The sequence below is a fragment of the Mus caroli genome, unplaced genomic scaffold, assembly GCF_978045245.1.
Source record: "Mus caroli unplaced genomic scaffold, Mus_caroli_1 scaffold_3, whole genome shotgun sequence".
NCBI classification, from domain to species: domain Eukaryota; kingdom Metazoa; phylum Chordata; class Mammalia; order Rodentia; family Muridae; genus Mus; species Mus caroli.
Window position 1 is genome coordinate 98,537,806 of NW_028227258.1, and position 26,542 is coordinate 98,564,347.

The 26,542-nt window shown below is 41.4% G+C and overlaps 1 protein-coding gene across 6 annotated transcripts in view; it reads left to right on the forward strand.

The window, feature by feature from the left end:
- The window catches only part of Plch1 (phospholipase C eta 1), a 209,478-nt gene that overhangs the window by 158,500 nt on the left and 24,436 nt on the right, over positions 1-26,542 (forward strand). For all 6 annotated transcript variants that reach the window (XM_085835856.1, XM_085835852.1, XM_085835853.1 and 3 more), the window contains 5 exons: positions 2,931-3,051; positions 6,804-6,975; positions 14,420-14,527; positions 23,541-23,702; positions 25,230-25,301. In XM_085835856.1, coding sequence (XP_085691982.1) covers positions 2,931-3,051; positions 6,804-6,975; positions 14,420-14,527; positions 23,541-23,702; positions 25,230-25,301 — 635 coding nt within the window. The remainder of the gene's footprint in view (positions 1-2,930; positions 3,052-6,803; positions 6,976-14,419; positions 14,528-23,540; positions 23,703-25,229; positions 25,302-26,542) is intronic.

Here is a 26,542-nt window from a genome sequence, read left to right on the forward strand (position 1 = left end):
CTATTCAAGAACTCAATGTGTAGCTCAGACTGTCCTTAGACTCATTGCAATCTTTCTGCCTCAGCTGTGACAGTGCACTACAAGCCACATTGGGCTTCGTGGTGCAGTTTTGCATTTCCAAGTCTTTCTCCACTAGCTTCTGTCAGTAAATGCCTCTCTTGGCATTTGATTTGAAATTCTTCTTATTAAAATAAACTGTAACAGAATAGTGAGTGTCCCACTACCCTTTCTGGAAAGTCTTTGTTAAGGAGACTATTCATACGTACTTGGCGAGCCTGATCAGCTTTGAACTTTATCATTTTCATATTGGAAGCTTCGGTTGTCACCTAGAACTTCAATGGACTGTGCAAAGAAAAACAGGTTCTACTTAGATGTTGTGGACAGGTCCTGTTCTCACTTAAGCCCTCGAGTATCAGGAGGTATGGGATAAGTTACTAAAAGGAAACTTCAACACAGATTTAGGTAAATGACTGTAGTTCCTATAGCATGCAAGCTGGAGATTCAAGCCCTGTTCATCTAGTATTCTCCAGGAAACTGGTACTCTTTCTGAACAGCCCATGAGAGACTAAGTAAAGACCAGCAGATCACAAGAGAATGACTTGACACAGTAGATGTCTCGTACTGAAAAGAGGGAGGTTAGCCTTAAAAGGAAGTACTTGCTTTGTTCACGTATAAGCCTAGCACTCCAATATTTACTTGTTTCTAAAGGCTTAAAATTTGGTCACAGGATACCCTACAGTTTCTGAACAATTTCTTTGTTTCATGGACATGAAGTTCTTAGTTCTTATCTGCAACTTGGGTATGGACACACTGAATTCTTTATATGCCAGAAGCACTCATCTGCCTTAGACTTGGATGAAGATGGCTTTATTCTTAAACACCTACATCTGACCTAGAGAACACCAGTCCTATAGAATCTAACAGGTCACAGATAGAGATGTTTAAATGTATAGATATTTTCTTAAACAGCTTTTTCTGGGAATTAAAGTTTAAAATGGAGAGCAATGTATATATGATATTGTGACTTTGGCATCTATCTTCTTCCGAGCTTCTACTTTGATGATGTGTTTTGCTATCTCCATTTCTTGTATTATGTTCTCCTTCAGAGTGTGTTTGGTGTCTTGTGGAGACTGACAAGTCATTGTGGTTAGGTGGTTTTGCTAGAAAATCAAACAGATTGTGTTCTTTTTCTATACTACCATTCATTCACTTGCTTTCCAGCCTAAGTTGCTTAATGATATGGGAAATGTTTGCTATTATGGACTGACTATAATGCTGTTAAAGTGGATTTACACTCAGCCTTCTCTGTTTCCCCTGACAGCCACCATGATGGAACTCTGTACATTCCCTTATTACAAAAGTTCTTGGACTAGCCACTCGGCCTCAGAATGATTTTGACTCTGACAAACATTTTATCGGAGTGTTTGGGCTCTTAATTGTGTGATATGGTTGAAAAACAGTCCCTGTAGTCCCTGGCTTGTTTGTGTCTTATTAGATTTGTTAGAGTATTTCTGTTTTGCCAATAACCCCAGCACATTGTTAGCTCTTACATGAAACTTGCCTTGAATCTGGCTGTCTGAATCTCAGTGCTATTCTGGTGTGTTATTATCCCCAATTAACAGAAACCAGATTAGTTCAGATACAAAATATTAGAAACTACCTATATCAGCTGTGGATCGTGTGCCTGTATTTTAAATATTAGCAGAAGAATACTGCTTCATGACTGATGATGTTAAAATACGTTGGTGTGAAGAACAAACCATGTATTGATGCACCTTTTTAATTTTGCACTGTTTCTTTGAAAGATATTAATATATTATCTGCTATATCATTTCTGCTTTAAAAATAGGATTATAGGTCAGGGCAAGAGGTGTTGAAATTGCACACAGTGATGCACTGCCTGATGGTAGTGATACATTCTCCAAATGTGTCAGGCAATTTTGCCAAATATCAGAGTGGGCTTGCACAAACCTAAGTGGTGTGGATTAGTCTGCTTCTTAATATGATCAAGAGACACAGCAAAAGTGATCTCTCTGAAACTATTGCTTGTGGAAAAGAGCCTATTGTTCTCTAATAAATGTTTTTATAAATTGAAAAAATGCACTCTGAAATAATAATTAAAAGCACAGTACAGTATAATGTGAACTAGTAACACCATTATTCATTATCACTATCAACTATTAGACACTAAACAGAATTATGCATGCTATACAACTGAAAGTGCAGAATATTTGTTAACACCAGCAATAGCACTAACATGTGAGGAAGATCTTATGCTAAGAGATCACTACAGCTGCCATGCCACAAAGTTTTAGAAATGTCTACTTCAGGCTGGGAATGATGGTGCATCCCTTTAATCCTCACAGCATAGGCAGGCTGATCTCTGCTGAGTTTGCCAGCTCTCATGGTTGTGAGGTGAGCAAGTCTGAAATCTATAGACTGACTAACCATTAGCTGGAGACCTTGGTAAAACGTGACACTGCAGTTGTAAGACCTCAAAGCAGGCTCAGGCAGAACTGCTATCTGTTGCTGGGATCAAAAGCAACCTGTAGATAAAAAGATTTATATGGAGATGTTCAATTCATTTTCGTTAATGAAGAAAAAAATTAAAGATCATATTCTTAGATATATTTGGTTTAATTTTGATAAATTTCCAAGAGAAAAATTGATGTATGTTGATCTACTTGTGAGCCTAGCCTGATATTTTTGTAAACTATAAGCACTCAAAAAAAAAAAAACCTTAAATCCTTTGTCTCTCTCTTTATTCTCATAAAGTATGCCAGAATGTTCAATTCTCTCTCTTTACATCTTTGTGAAAACTATAGTATGTATAAGTTCTACTAATAGTCATAAATGTTTCTGGTACTTCCAGAGATATTAAGGAACTCCAAACATCATCTGTTGTTGATGTGAACTTCTGTTTTTGGCAGTTGACTGTTGGGATGGCCCAGATGGAGAGCCAGTGGTCCACCATGGTTATACTCTCACTTCAAAAATTCTCTTCAGAGATGTTGTGGAGACCATCAACAAGCATGCATTCGTGAAGAATGAGTAAGTAGAGAAACACCTGGGATCCAAGCTCCCTCACCTAGGACCTAGCCCTGTGGAGACCCCTAGGCCGGAGCTCCACTCCTTCCTTACACCCTCCAGCTTCACTCCTACTGCCACAGCTCTCTTCCAGCTCCCAGCAACGATTGGAAGCAAGTACTATGGCTTCCAAGTTTATGGATTCTTATGATCCACTCATTTCTTAATACCATGGTCTCTCATCCTGTCATTTTGAAAATATCTTTGCAAAGAATGGCTTTTAAACTTCTAAACTCATAAAGCTTGAAAACAAGCTATTATACATAATAGTTTGTAATCTTTTGAGACTTTAGTTTTTATGTGTATGAGTGTTTTACTTGAAGGTATATCTGTGTGCTATGTTCACGAAGTGCCTGTGGAGGTCACAAAAGGGCTTGAGATCCCCTGGGACTGAAATTATAGATAATTCTTAGGCTCCTTGTAGGTGCTGGGAATTGAACCCCAGTTCTTTGAGAAAACACCCAGGGCCCTTATCTGCTGAGCCATCTTTCCTGCCCCATAACGGTTTTATGACACTGCATCATAATATAATAAAATGCTGAATGTTAGACACTTCAGGATACATAAGACATCCAACACATGGATTTATCCTTTCTTTGACTTCACTGCCTTCTCTTAATTCTCATTTCTCCTTTGGCTCATACTCTGTACTGATGCTATACTTCCTTTCTGAAACACAAATGCTGCTGGAATTCTTGTTCTGGTGTTTTTTTATAAAGTGTCCACAGCACCCAGGATGTCTTCATGTCCTTCATTTGTGGCTTCTTCCCTCTCTTCCAGTATCATCCTCTTCTGTCATTGCTCTGCAGAAACATAGCATCTGCTAACAATGGCCATCTTTCCCTTCTACCTTCTCCAACAAGCCTGGAGCTTTTATAACTTCCAACCTAGTGTGCTAGTATCCCCCCCCGATACCCCTCCCACAATGCCAATCACCTGCTTCATTTTTATACAACCAAGTTATTTAAGCACTGCCCTACTGGGAAGCCTATCTTGACCCACAGCTGACGAATCTCCCCTTTCTTGATACTTAGCTGTCTGAACATATATCTGTCATAGCATGTAGCACCATGATAAAAAAGGTTGATAACTTGCCTTCTTATATAGATATGAGATGGTAAACTTATTGAAAATGTGGCACTGTATTTCAGTAATCATTGATTTCTGGTCTACTAAGCAAGTTCCATAAATATACTAAGCATACAAGAAAGGATTTTTAAACTAAAGAAGCAAAATAAAATTGTGATTGCAAAAATTATTTTAGAAACTACTGGCCTTTAAAATTTCTAATATTTTGGTCTTATTAATTAAGCATGAGATTGAATTGCCCTTCAAATAAGCTATTCCTGCTACATAGCAAATTTAGTTTCTGGCATCTTTTATGTGGAAGTATTTAGTGCTAAATTAAGCCTTCCAAACTCTGATACTCTGATTTTTATGACTCTTACATGTTAGTATTTCACATTCTATAAAATAGTACCACTCCATACCCCAGAGGATCATCTGGTGCCTGTAATATTGACTTCATGTTTAAGTGCCTGTACTGGCTAGTTTTGTGTCAACTTACCACAGGCTGGAGTTATCACAGAGAAAGGAGCTTCAGTTGGGGAAATGCCTCCATGAGATCCAGCTATAAGGCATTTTCTCAATTAGTGATCAAGGGGGAGGTCCCCTTGTGGGTGGTGCCATCTTTGGGCTGGTAGTCTTGGTTCTATAAGAGAGCAGCCTGAGCAAGCTAGGGGAAGCAAGCCAATAAGTAACATCCCTCCATGGCCTCTGCATCAGCTCCTGCTTCCTGACCTGCTTGATTTCCAGTCCTGACTTCCTTGGTGATGAACAGCAATGTGGAGGTACAAGCTGAATAAACCCTTTCCTCCCCAACTTGCTTCTTGGTCATGATGTTTTGTCCAGGAATAGAAACCCTGACTAAGACAGTGCCCTTAGGAAAAAATGCTCTATAGGGGCTGGAGAGATTGTTCTGTGGTTAAGAGCATTTGGTGCTCCTGCAGGCGACCTGAGTTTGTTTCCCAGCACCTACACCATTTGGCTTGCAACCAATTTTAATTCCAGGTTCAATGGCATCTGATACTCTCTTCTTGCCTCACTGGGCAATAGGAGGGCACCTGTATTCAGGTGAAGCACTCATACACATAAAATAGTGGTAAATACAACTTTAAAGTAGGAAATACTTTAAATGAGAATATTATGTACTTGTTTAGGACATTAACAAATTTTGGCCCTTTTATTTTCCTCTCTTCAATTTCTCCTTTTTATCAAGGCCTTTTAACTCTGGCACTGTGAACATTTGGGGGCAAGATCATATGTGGCAGAGAGCCATCTTGGTATTGTTGGGCATTTGGTAGCTTCTCCAGCGTCACCAGATACAACCTATCTAAATTGTGCCTACCAAAAGAGGCCTTCAGACATTGACCAATGTCCCTTGGTGAAATGAGGCTCAAAATCCCTTCTTGTTGAGACCAGCCTTCTGCTTGGCAGCACAAGACACTCATGAACTCTTTATATGGGAGTTGAGGATTTGAAATGTGGGAGCCCAACCAGCCGGCAGACCACAGTCAGAAAGGCAAGACACCTTTCTGTGACCTCAGCATGAGTGTTGAGAGTGTTGCAATTCAAGCAGAATTTAATTCAAAGGTCATGGGCCATCTTGTGGAGCTTGTGCTTACCCAAAGAAATCTTTCTTTCCCCCTTTACACTATTGTATTAGGTAATTCAAATATTGGTTTGTGTATTTAGAAAGAAAACTAAGTTTTGGGGTTTTTTTTGTTTGTTTGTTTTTGTTTTTGTTTTGTTGGATTTGGTTTGCTGTTTGTTTCATGCTTTGGCTGCTAACCTCTTAGCATGTGGTCGGTTTTGGGAGCCACCTTACATTTTCTGTACTGAAACTTGTGTGTTGCTATAGAGTGGATAGTTGGGTTTTGTTTGTTTGTTTGTTTGGTGTTTTTTTTTAGACATTTACATGTGTGGGTCGGTGGAGGTCTATACTGCACGTGTGGGTGTTAGAGGACAGCCAGCAGGAATCCCTTCCCTGCTTTCACATGTGGGTGCCAGGGGTCAGGTTCAGGTCATCAGGCCTGGCAGCAGCTGCCTTTACTGGCTGAGGCAGACCCATCTCACTGAGACAGGGTTTTTGCTTTTTGTTTTTGGTTTTTTAGCTGAAAGCTGGTGTTCAGTTTTATAAAAATAATTTGGAGGAGGCCTGACAATTGACACTTAATGATACTAAAACAAACTTGCATCACACTATTTTTCCCCTTAGTTCTCAAGCTGGGACCGGTATGTCTTTAGAGTAAGCAACTGCCTCTTTGATGTGTTTATACTTGTGAATAAATATGAAAAAAAATGACCTCATGGATTTTCTTTCCTTAAGCTTCAGATTTCATGCACACACACACATACACACACACACTCACACACACACACATGTGCACGTGCATGTATTATATTCCTCACTTCTTGCTTGATACTAAACTAAGCCATCCTGCAGCATTGTGCCTGGCAATGTATATTTGCTTTGAGGAGCTTTTTCTTCAGAGCATGCTTACTCTTTCTCCTTTTAGCATTATTTATTAGTAGTATTGTCCATTCAGTTGCCTGGAATTGAATGATGCAATGAGTACAGTATCTATTTCCAGGCTTCCAAGATCCCTGTGCACTGTCACCATTGACCGCCCTTGGCATTGTTGCTGTTCCCTCAGGTTCCCGGTTATCCTGTCCATTGAGAACCACTGCAGCATTCAGCAGCAGAGGAAGATTGCTCAGTACCTGAAAGGTATATTCCAGGACAAACTGGATCTGACATCTGTAGACACCGGAGAGTGCAGGCAGCTTCCAAGCCCTCAGAGTCTGAAAGGCAAAATCCTAGTGAAGGTAACTACTTACGGGATTACAGCCCAAACGTTAAAACAGTAATGATCAACCTACCTCTTCCTCCTTGTTGACAAAAAAAGAAAGTTTAAAAGGGAAATAATTAGAATCCATATGTGTGAAGGGTATCTGTCCATGCATCTTATGTTAATGTAGAGGCACCCCTTCAGAGGCAAGTTACTGCTGACTGCATGCGATGGATTTGTTTTTGTGGCTGTTCATGCTGTGCAAGCTATTTTAAGTCTGGGGGAGTTCACACAGAGAGCTGTGCATGGGAAAGTGAGTGCAAGAGAGGAGAAAGCTCCCTGACTCCATGTAGGAGGCCTTCTGTTCTGATTCTTTTCTTCTATTTCAAGCTCCAATAACTGTCTGTCAGAAGGGGAAAAAAATCTTCATGGTTGATCGGTCTTGGTTATGTGTGTGAGAAAGCACTCTGCTTAAACAGAAACATGGGCCCAGACATAACGCGCCCCTCAGGACTTGTGTATTTGAGAGAAGAGGGGATGAGCTGAATGGCATGGCATCACAGATGTTCTAAGGGAGGAAACCTACTGCAGTGAATATCATTAATGCAAATGGTGGCCAGAATGACAGCTCCTTGAGATCTTCGGCTTCGTGATTTCACTTATCTCCAGTGAGTGTTTTCCTTTGGACTAAAATCTTGGTTAGATAAAGAACAGAGCAGTAGACAAGGCTTCTTAGAAAGGATATACGTGATGGAGGAGAGGCAAAGTCAAGGAAAGAGCCCACCACAGTATAAAACTTTTGGAAAGATAATGAAATCTTCAGAGTCAGTTGAAAACTGATTTTTTTTTCTACCAATTAAATTAGAAGTATCCATCCAGAGTCCATCAGAGAGGTGCTGGCAGGGTCTTATGTAAATGCATGGTGAAAAAAAAAAACATCTCAATAACATGACAGGTAATATTAAAATCAACTTGCCCAAGTCTGGCTAGAGGTAACTGCTGTGCTAAAACCTGGTTTCTGCATACAAAATCAAAGTGTTATCTTTGTAATATTGTGAATACTCCATATTCCTTACCCAACAGTCAGGAAATTAAATGTAGACTCAGACAGTTTGATTATTATCTTTCCTTTTGGCTGGCCACAGTGGCACACACTTGGGAGGCAGAGGTAGGCGGATTTCTGTGGGTGTGAGGCCAGCCTGGCCTGCACAGTGTATTCCAGGCCATGTCTCATTTTTCCCCGCTTTTGGATAGTGGAGATCATGATGGATATTCAGTGTGCAGTTATTGAACACTTTCTCTAACACTAGACCATGGCCATTTAGTATAGATTGTCCTAGGGCTTAAGGGCACTAGAATGAATGTTACAGGTGGAAGGTCTGAGGCAGTCTTTGGAAGGATTGGCAGCAGTATGGGCTACAGGTATCCCAGATGCATCAGAGATCTAAGGTTCATCGAACCTCTCCCAGTGGGGCTCAGGGATCTATGTTGAAGAGATGGAAAGACTCTAAGAGCCAGAGGTGATGGATGACTCCAAGGAAACAGTGGCTTCCACACACAACAGGGTGATGCACATTGGCCTCACAGAGACTGGTAGCACACATAGGACCTGTGCAAGTTCAATCCAGAAAGGGTCCTAATTTAATTTTTTTAACTCTTTCCATGGGCAACTCTGTTAATATAACATGTTAAAGCAAGCAATGCTTTTATCAAGGCATGGCATTGCATGCTTGTAATCCCAGTACTTGGGAGGCTGAGGCAGGAAGGTTACATGTTCAAAACCTGCTCAGGCTACAGAGAGCAAGGCTGTGTCTCAAAAAGAAAGGCAAAGCAACAATGTCGTTCTGAAGTGTTTTTCTTTCTGCCTGAGTAAAGGATCTTTAAGAGCTAGGAGTATGGAAAAGCTGGCCAAAAATATAGGAGTTAGTGTGCAGCCTCTTTAAAAACATATGAAAAGGAATGATGAGCTCTGCTAGGGGATATTATATGATGTCTACCTTTTGTTTTTAATCCCTTCATCCCATGCCACCCTGAAACAAAGGGGAATTGAAGCCTGTATTCACCTCACTCCTCATGCCTGGCTGCATGGCACCCTTCCATCCCGTGGAGCTGGAACCATGTGCATCATTTGAGAAGAGTTATTCATAGCTCAATGATGCTTTTGCATTTATTAGTTTTGTTCTATTGAGCATTATTTTAAATGGATTGGTTTTGAGGCTATTTTACAAGAGAAAACTGCTTTGGGGGTATTTAAATGTCTGTGCACAGGTAGACTTTGGTGTCTGTCATTGTGCCCAACAAAATGTTGACTTTGAGTAACTTGGTCAGTGGTGAATGCATGAGAGATGCTGGTATCTTTGTGTCTGTGGTTGCTGAGTGTGTCTGATTACCGCTTCAGCGACTGCTCACCATATCCTCATAGCAGCTCTACAGATATCCTCTAAAGCAACGAAGATGAACTCACTTTCTGGGAGCGTTCTACATAGAAGATACCTGAAATCATTTATATGTGTGTGTGTGTGTGTGTGTGTGTGTGTGTGTGTATGTATGTATATATATATATACATATATATATGTGCATTCTTTTTTTTAAATTTTTAATATTTTTTATTACGTATTTTCCTCAATTACATTTCCAATGCTATCCCAAAAGTCCCCCATACCCCCTCCCCCAATTCCCTACCCACCCATTCCCATTCTTTTGGCCCTGGCATTCCCCTGTATTGGGCATATAAAGTTTGCAAGTCCAATGGGCCTCTCTTTCCAGTGATGGCTGACTAGGCCATCTTTCGATACATATGTAGCTAGAGACAAGAGCTCCGGGGTACTGGTTAGTTCATCATGTTGTTCCAACTATAGGGTTGCAAATCCCTTTAACTCCTTGGGTACTTTCTCTAGCTTCTCCATTGGGAGCCCTGTGATACATCCAATAGCTGACTGTGAGCATCCACTTCTGTGTTTTCTAGGCCCCGGCATAGTCTCACAAGAGACAGCTATATCTGGGTCCTTTCAGCAAAATCTTGCTAGTGTATGCAATGGTGTCAGCGTTTGGAAGCTGATTATGGGATGAATCCCTGGATATGGCAGTCTCTAGATGGTCCATCCTTTCATCACAGCTCCAAACTTTGTTATATATGCATTCTTATTCTGAGCAGGCCCACCATTAGCAGTACACAAATTGGAGCCAGGAGTGTTGTTCTTACTGGAATGCTTGCCTATCATGTTTGAAGCTCTGGATTCAATTCCCATCAGCACCCAAAGTGGGCTTGGTGATGTACACCTGTAACTCCTACAGGAGTAGAGGCAGCAGGATCAGAAACTGAAGATCATCCTCCACTACAAAGTGAGTTCAAGGCCAGCCTTGGGTATATAAGACCTTGACTAAAACATCAATGCACAAATACGTTCTGACCACTTGAGTCTTAGAAATGCCATTCTTTAAGTCAAAGAACATATTTAAATCTCTAAATACTAAACATTTTATCTAATTTTGCTTTTATTACATAGGTTATCTAATCATTTTGAAATTATCACAGTGCTAAAGCCCAGGGTCATGGGCTTTGGGTATATAGGAGGTTTCAGGGCATCACTAAGAGAGGCCTCTTACAATCCATTCCTGTGCAGAATCAGTTATCAAATTCATTCCATACTTCAAACTTCTCTATCTCTGTTTTGAGTTTAAAATGCTAGATTTTTCAACTTTTCTTAAAAGTATGGGGTGCACCTTGCCTATAAATTACCAGTTAGGCGACTCTTCATCTGGTGTTGAAGAAGAAACCAGAGGTCCAAACTGAGCCATCTGCTGAGGGATGGTGGAAGAAGCCAATGGTACCAGCCATTCTGCCAGCAGTTACCAAGGCCACTGTATGGATGATGAAGTTACAGTGATCTCTGCCCCTTAGTTTTGCAAAAGGCATTTTCTCTAGATTAGGTCTGACCCTCTGCTTCTATTTGTATGTTAGGCATCTGTGACTGCATAGCAAACTGAACCCAAAATTAGCAACATGAAGTAGCAGGCATTATCCCATATTCCCTGCTGTGTTTTCTGCTCAAAGCTTTCTAAAAGGCTACAGTGAAGGTGTCAGATGGAAACACAGTTACCTCAGGGTAGACTGGGAGGAGAAAGCTGTAATTCTAGGGTCAGTTGGTGGCAGTGATTGGCATGTTCTTACAGGTGTTTAACTAGAGACTTCTAGTTCTTTGCTATGTGGTTCTTTCCACTGAACAGCTCACTCGTGTGTGTGTGTGTGTGAGAGAGAGAGAGAGAGAGAGAGAGAGAGAGAGAGAGAGAGAGAGAGAGAGAGAGAGAGAGAGAGAGAGAGAGAAGAGAGAGAGAGAGAGGACAGACAGACAGACAGACAGACAGAGGGGGAGATGTGGGGGTTAGGAGGATGGCTGGATATGGAAGGATAAGAAGGAAGATAGGTTCAGGAAGAATAGACACCCTATTGTTTTGCTCTATTCTTATCTTTATTAGGTCCATCCCACACTCAAGAAGAGAGTACCACAGAAGGACAGAGATAAGAGACAGAAGAGACAGATGACATTTGGAGGCTGTTCACTGCAACCGCCTCAGCCATTTGCCTCAGAGCCTGTCTCTGACCATCCCTGCCCTACAGCATATTCTGGGAGCAACTTAATATCCTATTAATATTCCTTTTGCTTTCAAGTCAGAAGCCTACCTTAGAGCTCGCTCTTATCAGGCCGTGGGCCCTGCCTTCTCTTGGCTTTTTTTGTTGTTGTTGTTGGTGTTTTGGATGTTTTTGAACATAAATTGGGAAACATAGAAGAGGGGGAAAACCCACAGAGGTATTTCCTCTTAAAAAAGCAAAACAACAGCCGTGGTGGCACATGCCTTTAATCCCAGCACTCTGGAGGCAGAGGCAGGCGGATTTCTGAGTTCAAGGCCAGCCTGGTCTACAAAGTGAGTCCCAGGACAACCAGGGCTATACAGAGAAGCCCTGTCTCGAAAAAACAAACAAACAAAAAAGCAAAACAACATCAAAACACATTCATGTGTGTTTGCACGGGCTTGCCTGTGCATGTTTGTATGTGGGGAGAGGGGTGCAGGTCGTTGTCTTAGAACAGATATAAGTATGAGTGCTCGCCTTCTACCTTGTTTGAGGCAAGCCTATGAACTTCCTGGGAATTCCCCTGTCTTGTCTCCCTTCTTCTTCTTTTTTTTTTTTTTCATTTTTTATTAGATATTTTCTTCATTTACATTTCAAATGCTATCATGAAAGTTCCCTATATCCTCCCCACACCCTGCTCTCCTACCTACCCACTCCCACTTCTTGGCCTTGGCATTCCCCTTTACTGGGGCATATAAAGTTTGCAAGACCAAGGGGCCTCTTTTCCCAATGATGGTGGACTGGGCCATCTTCTGCTACATATGCAGCTAGAGACACGAGCTCCGAAGGTACTGGTTAGTTCATAATGTCTCCTTTCTTGCCATAGAAGCTGTGAGATTACAGACACAGGCTACTACCACCCTGCTTTATATGGCTTCTGGGGCTCCAACATCACATCCTTTTGCTTGTGGAGCATCTCCAGAGCCCTAGATACTTGTTCTTAACAATTGACTGTATTCCAAATTACTCTGGTGATTTTATAGACCTTTGAGATCATATTGGGTACAGACAGTCCACCTCCTGTATCTGTACTGAACCTGCACAGGTTTCTTTCCCTTGGGTTGCATAACATTTATGTTATATTATGTATGATAAGTAGCCTAGAAGTGATTTGAATTGAACAGGAGGATGCACATCGTGGTGTGCAGATATCAAATTGTTACAGGAAGGACTTAAACAGCTTTGGGATTTGGTGTCTGAGAAGAGTTCCAGCGCCAGTCTCCCATGGATACTTGGGCATGAATATAATATTGTAACTCAGATCTCTTCCCATCTCATTATGAGAGTTTTCCCTGTCTAAGGTCTGTGATTTCTGAAATGTATTAGTGACTTGAGAATGGCATGGTCCTGGGACTGTGGTATAAGCTGCATTGTTGTTCTGTGAAAGAAGGGTTGGGTGTGAAGGAACCAGACAGCAACTGCTAAGAACAGCTTTCCCCTGTCCTCTGAGGAAAGCAGGCTGTTCCCAGGGGCCAAAGTGTCTTTGGCCCACTAAAATAAAATTTCATAGTCTGGGTAACTTAAAAGCAACAGAACAGCCTCTTCTACAAGCTGAAAAGCCCAACCTCCAAGTTCTGGAATTCTCCTTTTCTCTTTTCTTTTCCTTTAGACAAAATGTTGTATAATCAGAAGTATGTTCTTTTTTTTATTAGATATTTTCTTCATTTACATTTTAAATGCTATCCAGAAAGTCCCCTATACTCTCTCCCCGCCCTGTTCCCCTACTCATCCACTCCCATTTCTTGACCCTGGTGTTCCCCTGTACTGGGGCATATAAAGTTTGCAATACCAAGGGGCCTCTCTTTCCAATGATGGCTAACTAGGCCATCTTCTGCTACATATGCAGCTAGAAACATGAGCTCTGGGGGTACTGGTTAGTTCATATTGTTGTTCCACTTATCGGGTTGCAGACCCCTTCAACTCCTTGGGTACTTTCTCTAGCTCCTCCATTGTGGGCCCTCTGTTCCATCCAATAGGTGACTGTGAGCATCCACTTCTGTATTTGCCAGGCACTGCATAGCCTCACAAGAGACAGCTATATCCGGGTCCTTACAGCAAAATCTTGCTGGCATATGCTATAGTATCTGTGTCTGGTGGCTGATTATGGGATGGGTCCCTGGGTAGGGCAGTCTCTGGATGGTCCATCCTTTCGTCTCAGCTCCAAACTTTGTCTCTGTAGCCCAGATGTCCCTCAACAGAGGGATGGATACAGAAACTATGGTACATTTACACAATGGAGTACTACTCAGCTATTAAAAACAATGAATTTATGAAATTCTTAGGCAAATGGATGGATCTGGAGAATATCATCCTGAGTGACGTAACCCAATCACAAAAGAAGTCACTTGATATGTACTCACTGATAAGTGGATATTAGCCCAGAAACTTAAAATACCCAAGATTCAATTTGCAAAACACAAGAAAATCAAGAAGAAGGAAGACCAACTCGTGGATACTTCATTCCTCCTTAGAATAGCGAACAAAATAATCAGAAGTATTTTCATCTTGGAAAGCCAAAACTCCATATGCATTCAGCGACAGTTGTTTGTTGCATGCCACCTGTCCCTATCACCATTCTGCATTCGGTGTCTGTTTTTGCTGTTTGGGTGCCTTGTGTGAGTAGAATCATGAAATCTTTGCCTGTGGCTCATGTCATCTGGCATAATGCCATTGAGGTTCATCCATCTTGTAATCAGAATTTGTTCTTCTTAAAGGCTGGGTAATGTTCCGTGGGGGAAGAGTACTTTTTGTGGATCCATTCATCTGCCAGTGGACACTTGGATTGCCTCTACTTTGGGGCTGGCATGAATTTATTTTTATTTTCAAATGGGACGTTCTGATCTGTTTCAGGGCAAGAAGTTGCCGTATCACCTTGGGGATGATGCAGAGGAAGGAGAAGTGTCCGATGAGGACAGTGCAGATGAGATTGAAGATGAATGCAAGTTCAAGCTGCATTACGTGAGTTCCTGGCTCCCCACCGCTTCTGTCCCTTACATACTGCAGAAAGAATGGGGTGCCCCATTGGTGGTATGTGAAACTCTCCACAAATATGGCGTCTGTAGTGCTAAAGGATACTATTTTAAAATTACTCTGTGCTGGCACCCAGCAGTTGGTGAGGCACTTCAGTCATGGAGCTTATGCCTTAGAACTGGGAGCCATTTTAGTAGTGAATCCTTCTGGCTTTCTATCATGTGACCATAGCAACTTTTATAAAGGGAGAGATTTAACTGGGACTGGCTTATAGTTCAGAGGTTTAGTCCATTATCATCATGGCGAGAAGCAAGGTGACATGCAGGCGGACATAGTGCTGGAGAGGTAGCTGAGAGTCAGTAGGAAGCAGGAAGAGAGGGACAATAGACCTCGATTAAGTGTTTGAAACCTCAAAGCCTTCCCCACAGTGACATTGTCCCTCCAACAAGGCCACACCTTCTAATCAGGTTGGAAGTCAAACTGTGGTTAGATTGTCAATCTTCTTGGTGAACATGAGTAGATGAGATCTTGCCATCCCTGCCAAATAAATACTGTCTTTCCATTGTGGTACCTTAGGCCGGCCTCAGGCCCCAGCTACAACTGGTTCTGCTTTTGAAAATGCCAAACTCTTCACCAAGAAAATATACCTTGGCCCATATGATCTCCAAGCCCTTCCAAGATTGGGACATTTAGCTGAATGGTCCATCAGCCACATCCTAAGAAGAATGGCGTTTGAAGTTAGCCACCTGCCCAGGGATCTGGACCTTTCCTTACATAAAGGGTCTGCATGTATATTTTGCCATGTAGTCTAGGGGAGTTTAATTGACCTGTATAATTCTAAGATTTGAAGAAATTCTGTCCCTTTCACTGTCAATAGTCACATGATTTCCCATGTCACGGGAAAAGACCAAAACATTGCAGGCTTTACAGTATAGTTTCATTTCTACAGAAAAGTGGTACTTCGTGGAAATCAGAACCATTATTGTGTCCCCAGGTATATACTGTATAATTTAATATACACCATTACCCTTAATTCAACAATTATGTTGTTACAACAAGACACAGTCTTCTAAACTACAGTAACTGATGCTTCACCGCAGAGGTAACAATGGGAACTGACATTAGTTTCAAAGAAGACAAAGCTTAATGACAGCTGAAGTCTCCATGGACAATTCTTCCTTGGCTTTAAAGCACTTTGAAGCGGGGAAATAGAGGAGGTTCAGTTTAAAAAGAAAGCAAAAATTGAGAACCGAATTCATGTCTTCTCTGTTAGTAGTTTCTATGAGCTCAGTGAAATACTGTAACTAATGGGTCACAGAATCCTAGATAGTTTCCTAAATGAAAGTCTAATTACTATATTAAGCTTTCTTTCTATGCCACTCAAGGTATGTGCTATCTTTGTGGCTGGTTTCTTCTGACTCTGGATAATTTAACTTTTTAATGTCTTACTTAGTAAGCCAGGGCTCCCTGATTCTCATTCTTTTGCATCTAGTTCTCCAGATCCCCAGTTGCTAGCTGCATAGTCTACCAACTGACAGAGGAAGCAGAAGGCCCTGCATGCCATCAGTGTGGGGCTGCTGTTCTGTGAACATGGGAGGAGGGGGCTCTAACTACTGTCTCTGTGACACTGCAGTATCGACTGCTGCATACAAAGGAAGCTGATCTGGCTTTTAGATCCTCTTGACTGTGTTAGTTTTTCTTTGAATCTGTTGAGACTGGTGTTTTGTTTTTGTTTTTTTTGTTGTTGTTGTTTTGGTTTTTTTTGTTGTTGTTTTTTTTTGTTTGTTTGTTTGTTTGTTTTTTTGTGGTACTCAGGACTGAATCTACATCCCGGTATTTGCTCGCTAAGTTCTTTATGACTGAGCCATGTCCCTAGCCTACTTTAAACTATGTATTTTGAGATACAGTCTCACTTTGCTGCCCAGGCTGGCCTTGAATTTGCCAGTCTTCCTGCAATAGATAGAATACAATCATACTTGACAAAACATTTAATTTCCTATAATAAATATCTGTGGTTATAAAGTTTCATTGTTCTTTGGAATCAGATTAATATTTACACCTGTAAACTCTGGGGATCTCTGCTTATGCTCAAAATCTCCTGGCTGCTTTTTGTACTTTGATGTGAGTAGATGCTTTAGAATATGGTTCCACTGAAATAGCCATGACCTTTTATTTGACCTGAGTGGAGCTGGGCAGCACCCCAATTTACAAGGCGTTACAGAGGGCTCTATTGTTATGTATTTAGAGGAAGGAAGTATGTTAACACACACACACATGTAAACACACACACACTCAACATATTTAGTAAAAAGTTCTTATGCAACATTTGTGCTCTATTTTTGAGCTCTTTTGAGAAAAACAATGAATGTCCTAAGTTAGAATTTGAGAGTATTGTAACCCGTCAGTTTATACTCCACCAGACAACAGGAAGCTCAGCTGTCTTATCTCCATGGAAGACTAAAGACCTATGATCATATTTCTACAAAACAGGTTGTTCTACAAAACATTGTACAGTGTAGGTTGTTCATATGGAACAGCCATTACTTATAAAGCCATTCCTGTAAGGGAAGCCCTTAACCTCAGCTGTAAGTTGAAACTGTATGGTTAGGTGAATAAGCCCCACCTAAAGCTTTGTAACACATAAAGCTTTTAGCACAATTCATGGACCCTAAACATTAACTTTCATGAGCTTATTAAAATATTTTATAGATGTCACCAGTTTTTACTGAGCACTTCATGTTGTAGATATGTCATTACCTTTGTTGATGTCAGATGATACTGGTGTGGATAAAATAAGATGAAAGTTCTTTCTTCCTGGGGTTTAAACATTAATGAATGAAGAAGGAGACAGATAAGAAACAAGGCAAATAAGGGACATAAATAGTATTTTAGTTGTAAGTGCTAAAGGAAAAAATGGTGTGTATCTGTGTGTGTGTGTGTGTGTGTGTGTGTGTGTGTATTGAATTTTCGATGTCTACATGAGTGTTTCCTTAGAAGTTGTACTTAACTAATGATCAGAAAAAAGAATTAGCCAGGTTAATATATGGAGAGAAAGTCCTAGGCAAGACAAAGAATAGAGTAGGTATAGTGGCTTACCCAACATTACCTGCTGAACAGGAGGCAGGTTTTCTCCTAATCTGTCAGTTGCTCAAGCCCCATGAAGGTTTTTATCGTTTGTTTTTTTGTTTTTTGTTTTTTTGTTTTTGTCATTTTGGGGTTTTTTTTGTTTGTTTGGTTTTTTGCTTATTCAATGAATGTTTTCTGCTGTACTTGCCTCCTCTAAGCTTCTGCTTTGTATTATTCTGTAGCTTCAGCCATAGAGAAAATCTGGCTCATAATATGTAAGCCACAGGGTAAAGCCAATGTGTTCAGTGACCCAAGAATCACACAGCTCAGAGATGTAAGGGGCAATTTCCTCTCTGCCACAGTGTAATCATCTAGCAGATTTGATTCCAGGCAGCCAGCTCACCATTATTCACAGTTATGGGATCCTCTGTGCCCATGCCAGTGGGCCACACAGACCTCCCACTCCTAAATCTGAATTTCAACTTCATTGATTATTTCTTCTTCTTCTTCTTTTGTTGAGTTTTTCAGTTGCATTTTTCTTAAAACTCTTTGAATCTGTGTTTAGCCAGACTGTTGATCATAAACATCAGCTATCTCTTGCGTGAAGCTCATCCCACAAACCCAAGCCTTCCAGCACGAATTGAGCCCCAGTGCACCTATCACATGTGATAGCCATTGTATTCCGTTATACTATACACCACAATTCACTCTGACTCCCACTGAACATTTTAATCACTTTCCCTTTCCCATGACTGTAGTTGCAACTTCATCATTTTGCCTTTGAGACATTTTAAGAAGATTTATGAACGTTGTCAGTCTCCAACATAACAGCATTTGTAGAATGCATGAGTCCTCCATTGGGGCTCTGAGATCTTGCTACCCCTGTGTCCACTCTGAGACAAAATGTCACATGCTCAGCAGGTCATATCCTAGCAACGATTACAAGGACTAGAGAAGGGGACCTGCATGCTTCTAATTCTTTCTGTCCTATGATATGATCCTTGAAAAGGAGAACATATTTTATGGGAAGTTATGAAACTGGTATGAGGAGGTCAATGCAGACTCAGATGGCTGAAAAGCAGCTGTACTTAAACCCGAGCCTTAAGGAAACAGCTTTGAAGCTTATAAGGCATTTGAAGGGGAAGATGACATGTTTTTCTTCCTGTTGCCAATGTCCAGCACTAAATGGAAGAAAAGGCATTTGGTTTTATTTTTAGAGAAGGTCCCCAACTTCAGCTGCATATTGGTATGACAAGGAGCTTTCAGAAGTGCCTAGTGCCTATGTCCCAGCCCAGACATTTTGATACTGGTCTGGGTGGTACCTGGGAATCTTGCCCACTGTCCTAGCAACTCCATGTTTAGTGAAACATCAGCAGTCTCTAGCTCAATCTCTCTCCTGCTGCTTTCTAGTCTTGTGTGGGGCAAATTCTCCTTTCCAAATGACTCTTTAGAAAAGATGTGCTATGGGAAAATGAGAATGTGTTTGTTTGCTTTTATTATTATCAGTATGTATGTATGTATATATGTATGTATGAAAGACATTCCTAGATCTCTCATAACTAAATGTGGGGCCCTCATTATAACCCTGGGAGAAACTGCTCCTGACCACATTAAATGACTGTTCTCCCTCTTGCCACTGCAGCATCCTTTTCTCAGGCCCAGGGAAACAAAAGAACAAGACACACAGCTTTCGGTGTTGGTCTCTGCCACAGCTGCACAGTGGCAGATAGGTCTGGAGGTCAGGTGTCTGCCTGAATTTTCTTTTAGTGGTGCTGCTGGCTTCCAGGACTGAATGATAATACCGTAATGAAACCTCAGCTGCGTATTTCTTTGTTCCTTGTGGCTGAAAATTTCGTAGTGATGAAAATCACAGAAAGAAAAGAAGATCACCAGGCAGGGCTCTCATTCCTTCTGCAAATCCCCAGGATTAGAGGATGTGAAGCGAATAATGATAGCTCTTGTGTTAGTTAGCCGGTCATCATTCTTCCGGCTACCACCATCCTGGGCTTTGTACCTTTAGTACCACTCTGCTGATATGCCCAGAGTCCAGCTCCTCATGTATCCAGCTTTCTGTGAGGCCCAGAGCAAGGGAAGAAAGAAAACGGTGTTGAGAGCACTCATAGACTGGCTCTAGGCATTCCTGGTGTTCTTGCAAGCTTTTATTTGCAAGCTTCTCCTTTCTGTCTCTATAAACCTCCCCTCCAGCTCCAGGGCACTTGATCAAATACACGAGGAGTTAGAGAGCTTACAGCTCTTTTGTTGGGTCCACTCATGACCTTAAGTGAAATATGTTCAATGATTCCTGCAGAGGGTTTCAGACTATTTCCCATGTTTTACAATAGGAATTGTGGTTGTTAAAAAAATATGAGCCAACTCAACATCAACTCAACTCAAGTATTCATCTCTTTCTGCCGCGGTGTAAAAGGAACGGCTGCTGCATTGCTTGGGAAGCATCGCAGCTTATCCCAGGCTCATCACTCACGGAGCTGTGTTTGGTTGAGCTCTGAGTCTTTTTTTATCTGTGTCATTCATTATGAGTGGGTCTTGGCAGGCCTGAGTACTTACCTTGGAGGGTGTAGGGTGGTTTGGATAATGTGCTGTTAAAGGACATTGCTTTGTAAGGTATGCTGGTACAGATCATACTTTCCAGACAATCATACTATATTTTGAGTTTCGATTTGTTATGTTTGACAGATACTGCATTTTTTACAAGTGGATTTGCTGCAATTTTGCACTGAGAAAGCATATCAGCCCAGTTTTCCCCACAGCATGTGCTCACATGGTGTCTCTGAGGCACATTTTAGTAATTCTCACAATATTTTAAGCTTGATGACTATGTTGTCATCGTATGTGGTGATCTCTGATATTTGATGTTAGTATTCGCATTGTTTTGGTGATACCAGAAACTCACCTGACTTGTTAATATGTGTATTCTGGACTATTCACAAACTGGCTATTCCCCAGCTTTATTATTCTGCTTGGGGCTTTGCTAGGGCTTTCCCTGATACACATTGGTATCGAAAGTAGGTTAATTACAGCCTTACAATACCCCCCCCCCCAAGTGCTCAGGCAAAAGGAAGAGTTGCATGCCTCTCTCTTCAAATTGAAGCAGGAGATGATGAATCTCAGGGATAAAGGCACAGAAACAGGCACAGAAACAGACATATCAAGAGCAAGGCCTCCTACACTAAGCAGTTGGCCAAGTTTTAAATACAAAGGAAAGGTTGTTGAAGGACATTGGGGTGCTAGTCTATTATATATACAGGTGGAAAGAAAATGAAGCAGGCTTGCTGCTGATAGTGGAGAAAGCTTTAGAGGTCTGGATAAAAGATAAACTAGCCAGAGCATTCCTGTATGCTGAAGACCAATCAAGAGCAAAGTCCTAACTCTCTTCAGTTAACGATCTTGAGAAGAGAATGTCCTGGGTATAACCTGGTTTGCCAGAATCCAATGGCAAATGTTTTAAAATGAGAAGACCAACAGATGGGTACACACAGGTGAAGACAACATAAGACCTCGGTACCTATTGCTATGCTTCCTCCCACAAGCCAGGGGTTGTAGGGAGCCGCTCAGGGACATTGAACTCCAAAGGGACTGTGGCCCTACTTTGCTGCAAACTTTTGTCTTCTGGACTAATATTATTATGAATTTGTTGTTTCCAGTTGCTAAGTTGGAGTCGTTTGTTTCAGCTGCCATAGGATATCAATGTTTTCCTCTTTTAAGATAGCTTACTTCATGTTTCTTCATGCCAAGAAGCTGAATTCCCCAGGCAGGTGAGGTGTCTCTCCTCTGTGAACCGGTGGTACTCATATGCCTGACGCATACTGTATGAGCAATTCTTTATGACATCAAGGACTGAGACCATGGGTTCACCCTTGCTAGTGTTTCTCCCCAAGCATATGGCAGAAATTCAGTACAAGTTTGTTTCAGTCAAAGTGAATTGCCTCCAAAACTCTCTCTGATCCTTATTCCATTCCCCAGAACCCGAGCCTGGCTACTGTTTAGTACCTGTTTTGGCAACTGGCATGTCTGGAATTTCATCTGCAGACCCCTGTCCTCCTTTGATATATGTTTCCATATTGCTGTTATTCCTAAAGTAGTATTTATGTGGGACTCTTAGTCGCCTCATCTCTAAGCTTTCAAGTTCTTCAGCCACCAAAGTCCTTCTCTTTAGAACTGCCAAAGGGCATGATTGATTCCTTTGTTCAGGGAAGCCCTTCTCTTCCTCACTGCTAAACACTTTGCTCTCTGGTCAGCCTTTGCTCTGGGGACTTCTCAGTCCCCCAGCTGTACAAGTTAGACTTTCTATGCCCACCCTTGCCCCCAAATAATAACATATAGACTTTTATATTTTTATATGAAAAGCTTCAGGCACTATAGCTGGGCAGATTCTGAACTATTTTAATCTGACAATGCTGGCCTGGCCTACTTCCCAGCCATGTGGTCATTACCTGCCATCCTAGTCTTGCCCTGACCTCCTCCTTCATCTATGTTCTGATGGTGACTCCCTTCTCCTGTCAAGCTATTGGCTGTTCAGCTCTTTGCTTAACTAATCAGAAGATGATGCAGAACAATGTTTACAGAATATTGAGTCAGGAGATGCTACATAATAATGATAATACCAAATTCCAGACTGCAACCAGACCTCTGGGTACAAAAATCAGTATTTGATACAAAGTACACAAAAACATATCTAGCAGGAATGGTATGTCCTTCCCAGCATCCCTGTGACTGGTGGGCTGTGCACATTCGCTTCCAAGATCAAGTGCATGCTCTTTTTCATCTTTGTGTCTCCTTCAGAGCGTGATTCTATAATGGGTGTTATGCATTGCTGATTGAATATCTTAAACACATTAATGTATGTGATATAAGTAGGGAAATATAGCAGTCCCTGATGGCATAGGTGTTCTTTAAAAAAAAAATCCTATGATGTTTATAGTGCCTTGTTCTTATAGGATTTTGTGAAATATATTGAGAATTAAAGAGCCATCTATTCCACAGGGGTCAGATAGATAGGCCTCCTAGTAATAAGTAATGTGGGCCTTGTTTCTGTGGGATGGTACTGTCACTGAATGCTTTGGTGGGATGTTCCTTGGCAACAGGTTGAATAACCAGTTGGCAACTGCAGCAGATCTGGACAAAGGGAGAAGTGAAAGCAGCTAAAGAGCAGAAGGGCAGTGCACAGAGCCTGGGGCCGCTGGTCTGTGAGAAGACACAGAGGCTAGACACTGTGCAGCATGGGCTTCCAGGAAGGGATGTGCTTTGACCATCTAAACACTGTGTGAGAATCTGGCATTGCTTTGCTTCTGAAAGCCTTGCAATTGGTTGTGATTTTAAAAATAATCATAATCACAGGTCATAGCCCCCGTCAGTATTGTATGCCCTCTAATGACATCAAGGAGTTGGAAACCAGAGAGAAAATTTGTCCCGGAATTGCCAGCAGCCTTGGAACTTCATAGCATTCTTTGCCTCCCAATGAAGGAAGTCATTTTTTAAAAATAGATTTTTTTTTACTCTAATGTAACTAGGTAGAATTAGAAAGCTTAGTCTCCAGAAGTTTTCGCTGACTTGTCCTCTGGTGAAATCTTGAAGTGTCAGGGAGGAGTGTTTTAGTCTCTTACCTCAGTTACTGCTAGCTCTGTAAACCTCAAGCAATTGGCTTAATTTCTCAAGGCTTCAGACTCTATTTTAGTGAAATGAAATAGAATAAAACTTTGTAAGTGTGAACGATGTGAATTTGCAGTGAGGACCTATACAGCCAGGTAAACAGTGCTGATGGAGGGTGAGCTTTTGATAATCAGGCACTCTGGAGGAAACAAAGTTGTTCAATGAATATCTTATTTTCTTACAGGTTATTGAGAGATCCTGAGATTATAAACTCAGTATTGTGAGTCTGTTTCTCAGGGGATTCTTTGCATGATTTGATTGTTTGCAGAGTAACGGGACCACTGAGCACCAGGTAGAGTCTTTCATACGGAAAAAGCTGGAGTCACTGTTGAAGGAGTCTCAGATTCGAGACAAAGAAGATCCAGACAGTTTCACAGTGAGGGCGTTACTCAAGGCTACACATGAAGGCTTAAATGCACACCTGAAGCAGGTAGACAATTCCTATTGAACAAGGAAAGACAAAACATACCCTCTTCTTTGCTTTCTGAGCATTTTTCCTTTCTGGAGTGCTTCTCAAACTTCTGTATCTATCCTCATAAAGTTTTAGAAACAAAATTCTAGTACAGAGTGAGAATGTACGCAGTACCGTACTGCTTCCCTGGGGTAGTCATTCCAACTCAAGTCAGCTCCTTTCTCAGATGGCATGAGACAGCTCTGCTGTGTACTGTTGTCCTGGTATCCTATTACATGTGCCCAATTTTACTCTTAAATCATTCTAGTTGGGACAATAAGTGACATAGTCCTTCTAGCAATAGACATGCTCGAAGAAGTACTAAGGAACTCACAGGTTAATTGGCTCGTTCTTCTTTTGTTTATCAGATGAGAAAACTGAGCCAAAAGAAGGGTAGTGGCTTTGGTGGCAGTACTGTTTCTCCTAGCTTAGGGATACAAGTGTCATCCCCATGACCAATGTCCAATATAGCTAGCTTTCTAATCCCATAGGGTTTGAACAGTTAGTGATCAGTATTAATAGGTCTTCATAGGCAGCACACACACATAAAGTAGGCAAAAATGAGTCAACAACCCTGTAAGACCCAGCCCCTACCCCTTACCGATTTTTGGATTTTTTTTTTTTTTATCACCAACCAGCTCTCGAGTTTTTATTTACCATCTCTCCCAGGAATCACACTTGTGATATCTGTCTATGGCTTCAGCAGGTACTTCTTGTAGCTTCTTTGCATCTTGCTTATGGACCCTTATTGTATTCACAGGTTTCTCTCTGTTTAGCCAGTGCCCTTGGTAGGTAGGGTTTGCAGGTTTCCACACAGTGAATTTTAGGGACAACTGAAAAAGCATCCTAACCCTTTCAGCAGGGACATTTCTGCCTCCAGCCCCATACAAGGGCTAGCACAAAAGGAGATTTGCTCACCATCTCTACCTGGGAAATTCACCCATGTGAGAAGCCTTCAAAGGCTGAAATTCCATTCTCTGATGCTTGGCACCAGGGCAATGGTTTCAATGCACAGATAAGCTTCACAGTGATTTCCCTAAGTGAATGAAAGGGATATGACTGGGTTTTATTTATAATGCTTTAAAACCCCAAACAGCAGTATTCGCTGTGAGGCTTTTCTGGACTTGGCAGATATGGCTCTTACCTACTTCTGGCTGTTTTCCAAAATTTAAACTCCTCTTAACTGGATGATTTATCTCAATGCAGGATGTTCAAAATACCACTTTCTGATTTTAGGCACGTGGTAAATAGGAACTGAGGGCTGGCACAACTGGCTGTTCTGAGAGCTAGGCTCCAGCTTTGGGATGCCATAGACAGCTGCTGTGTCCTGGCATCCCTGACAATGTCCCTCTTCTGGCATCCTACACAGCAATATTTGAGATATCCAAGGTGGGAAGTGGAAAGAAATGAAGCAGGGAAAGAGAAGAGAGGGTCCCCTGCCACCGGCCAGAGCTAAGCAGAACAAAATGTCTGAAAGCCCTTAACGTTATGCTTCTATTTATGCAGAACCTGGATGTGAAGGAAAGTGGAAAGAAGTCCCATGGGCGATCCCTGATGGCCAACTTTGGGAAACACAAGGTATAAACTAAGAGTGTTAAATGTGCCTACTGCAGTTAATTTGAAGATCCTGTCAGTAACAGGGCAACATTGTATTGTGATGATCTTGAAATGGCTGATGATGACTTCAGGACATCAGAAAGAGAAAAGTTTGAAATTTGAACAACTTTGAAACTTAGTACCGCTATTAATCAAAAGTATCAGAATTCAAGTTGCATTTTGAAGTCTTTGAAATAAACATGTCCAACATAAAATTCATATTCTGAATTTTTGAATCATTTCAATAAATAAGACAGGCAGCTCACATTTCTAGGGAAAACAAAAAACAAAATCAAAAGTGTAAAAGCACCCATTACAAAAGAAGATAACACATGGCAGGGGAAGAAACTCACTCACCTTTGGAGGCATCTGGGAAGTACAAGTCGCAATTATTCCTTGATTCCATGGACACCATGATTGACAGCATAAAAAGACCACAGAACCCAAGCCTTAGGATCAGGATCAACATGTTTGTACTCTACTGGGGGACAGAAACCACTCCAGCACACAGTGTGACAGTTTCTCCCTAGCAGCTTCACTCTTAAGTTTATGACAAAGATGGAAGCAACAGTTGAACACTGATATTTGTAATGGAACAAGTGGTAAACAGTCCGAATTCTCATCAACTATAGAATCAATGAAAATGTATATACACATCTGGAGTGCTGAACAGCCATGAGAAGGACACAGATATATCTATCTGCAATGATATAATCTTTCAAACATGATTTGAACTAGAAAAGTAAGACCCCTAGTGCGTGCACTCTGAGGATCTTTGTATGAAATTCAAAACCACGTAAAAATGCTCTAGGGTAGAAGTTAGCGTGTGATTGAGGATAGTGAGTACCTTTGAAGGAAGTAAGGACTAAGTGGGAAGAGCAGAAGGATTCTGGGGTGCAGGTAAGATTCAACTTCCTTATTTGAGTGCTTCCACAATGCGGAAGTCATCATTTTGTACACTTGTACACTTAAAACTGTGTACCTTTGTAAATATCCGTGATACCTCAATAGAGGTGAAAATGTTATACAAGAAATCAGCCATTGGGTCAGTGAGATGGCTCAGCAGGTCATGTGTTTCAGGGTATTCTGCTCAGATGTCCAAAGTGTACTTTCCAGAAGGGTAACCTTTTAGGAGCTACATGTTTGGTCCCGAGGCTTCCCACAATGACTGGGTTCAATGACAGTGTTTGCTTTGTTGGGTTTTTAGCTACCTAAATAATGAG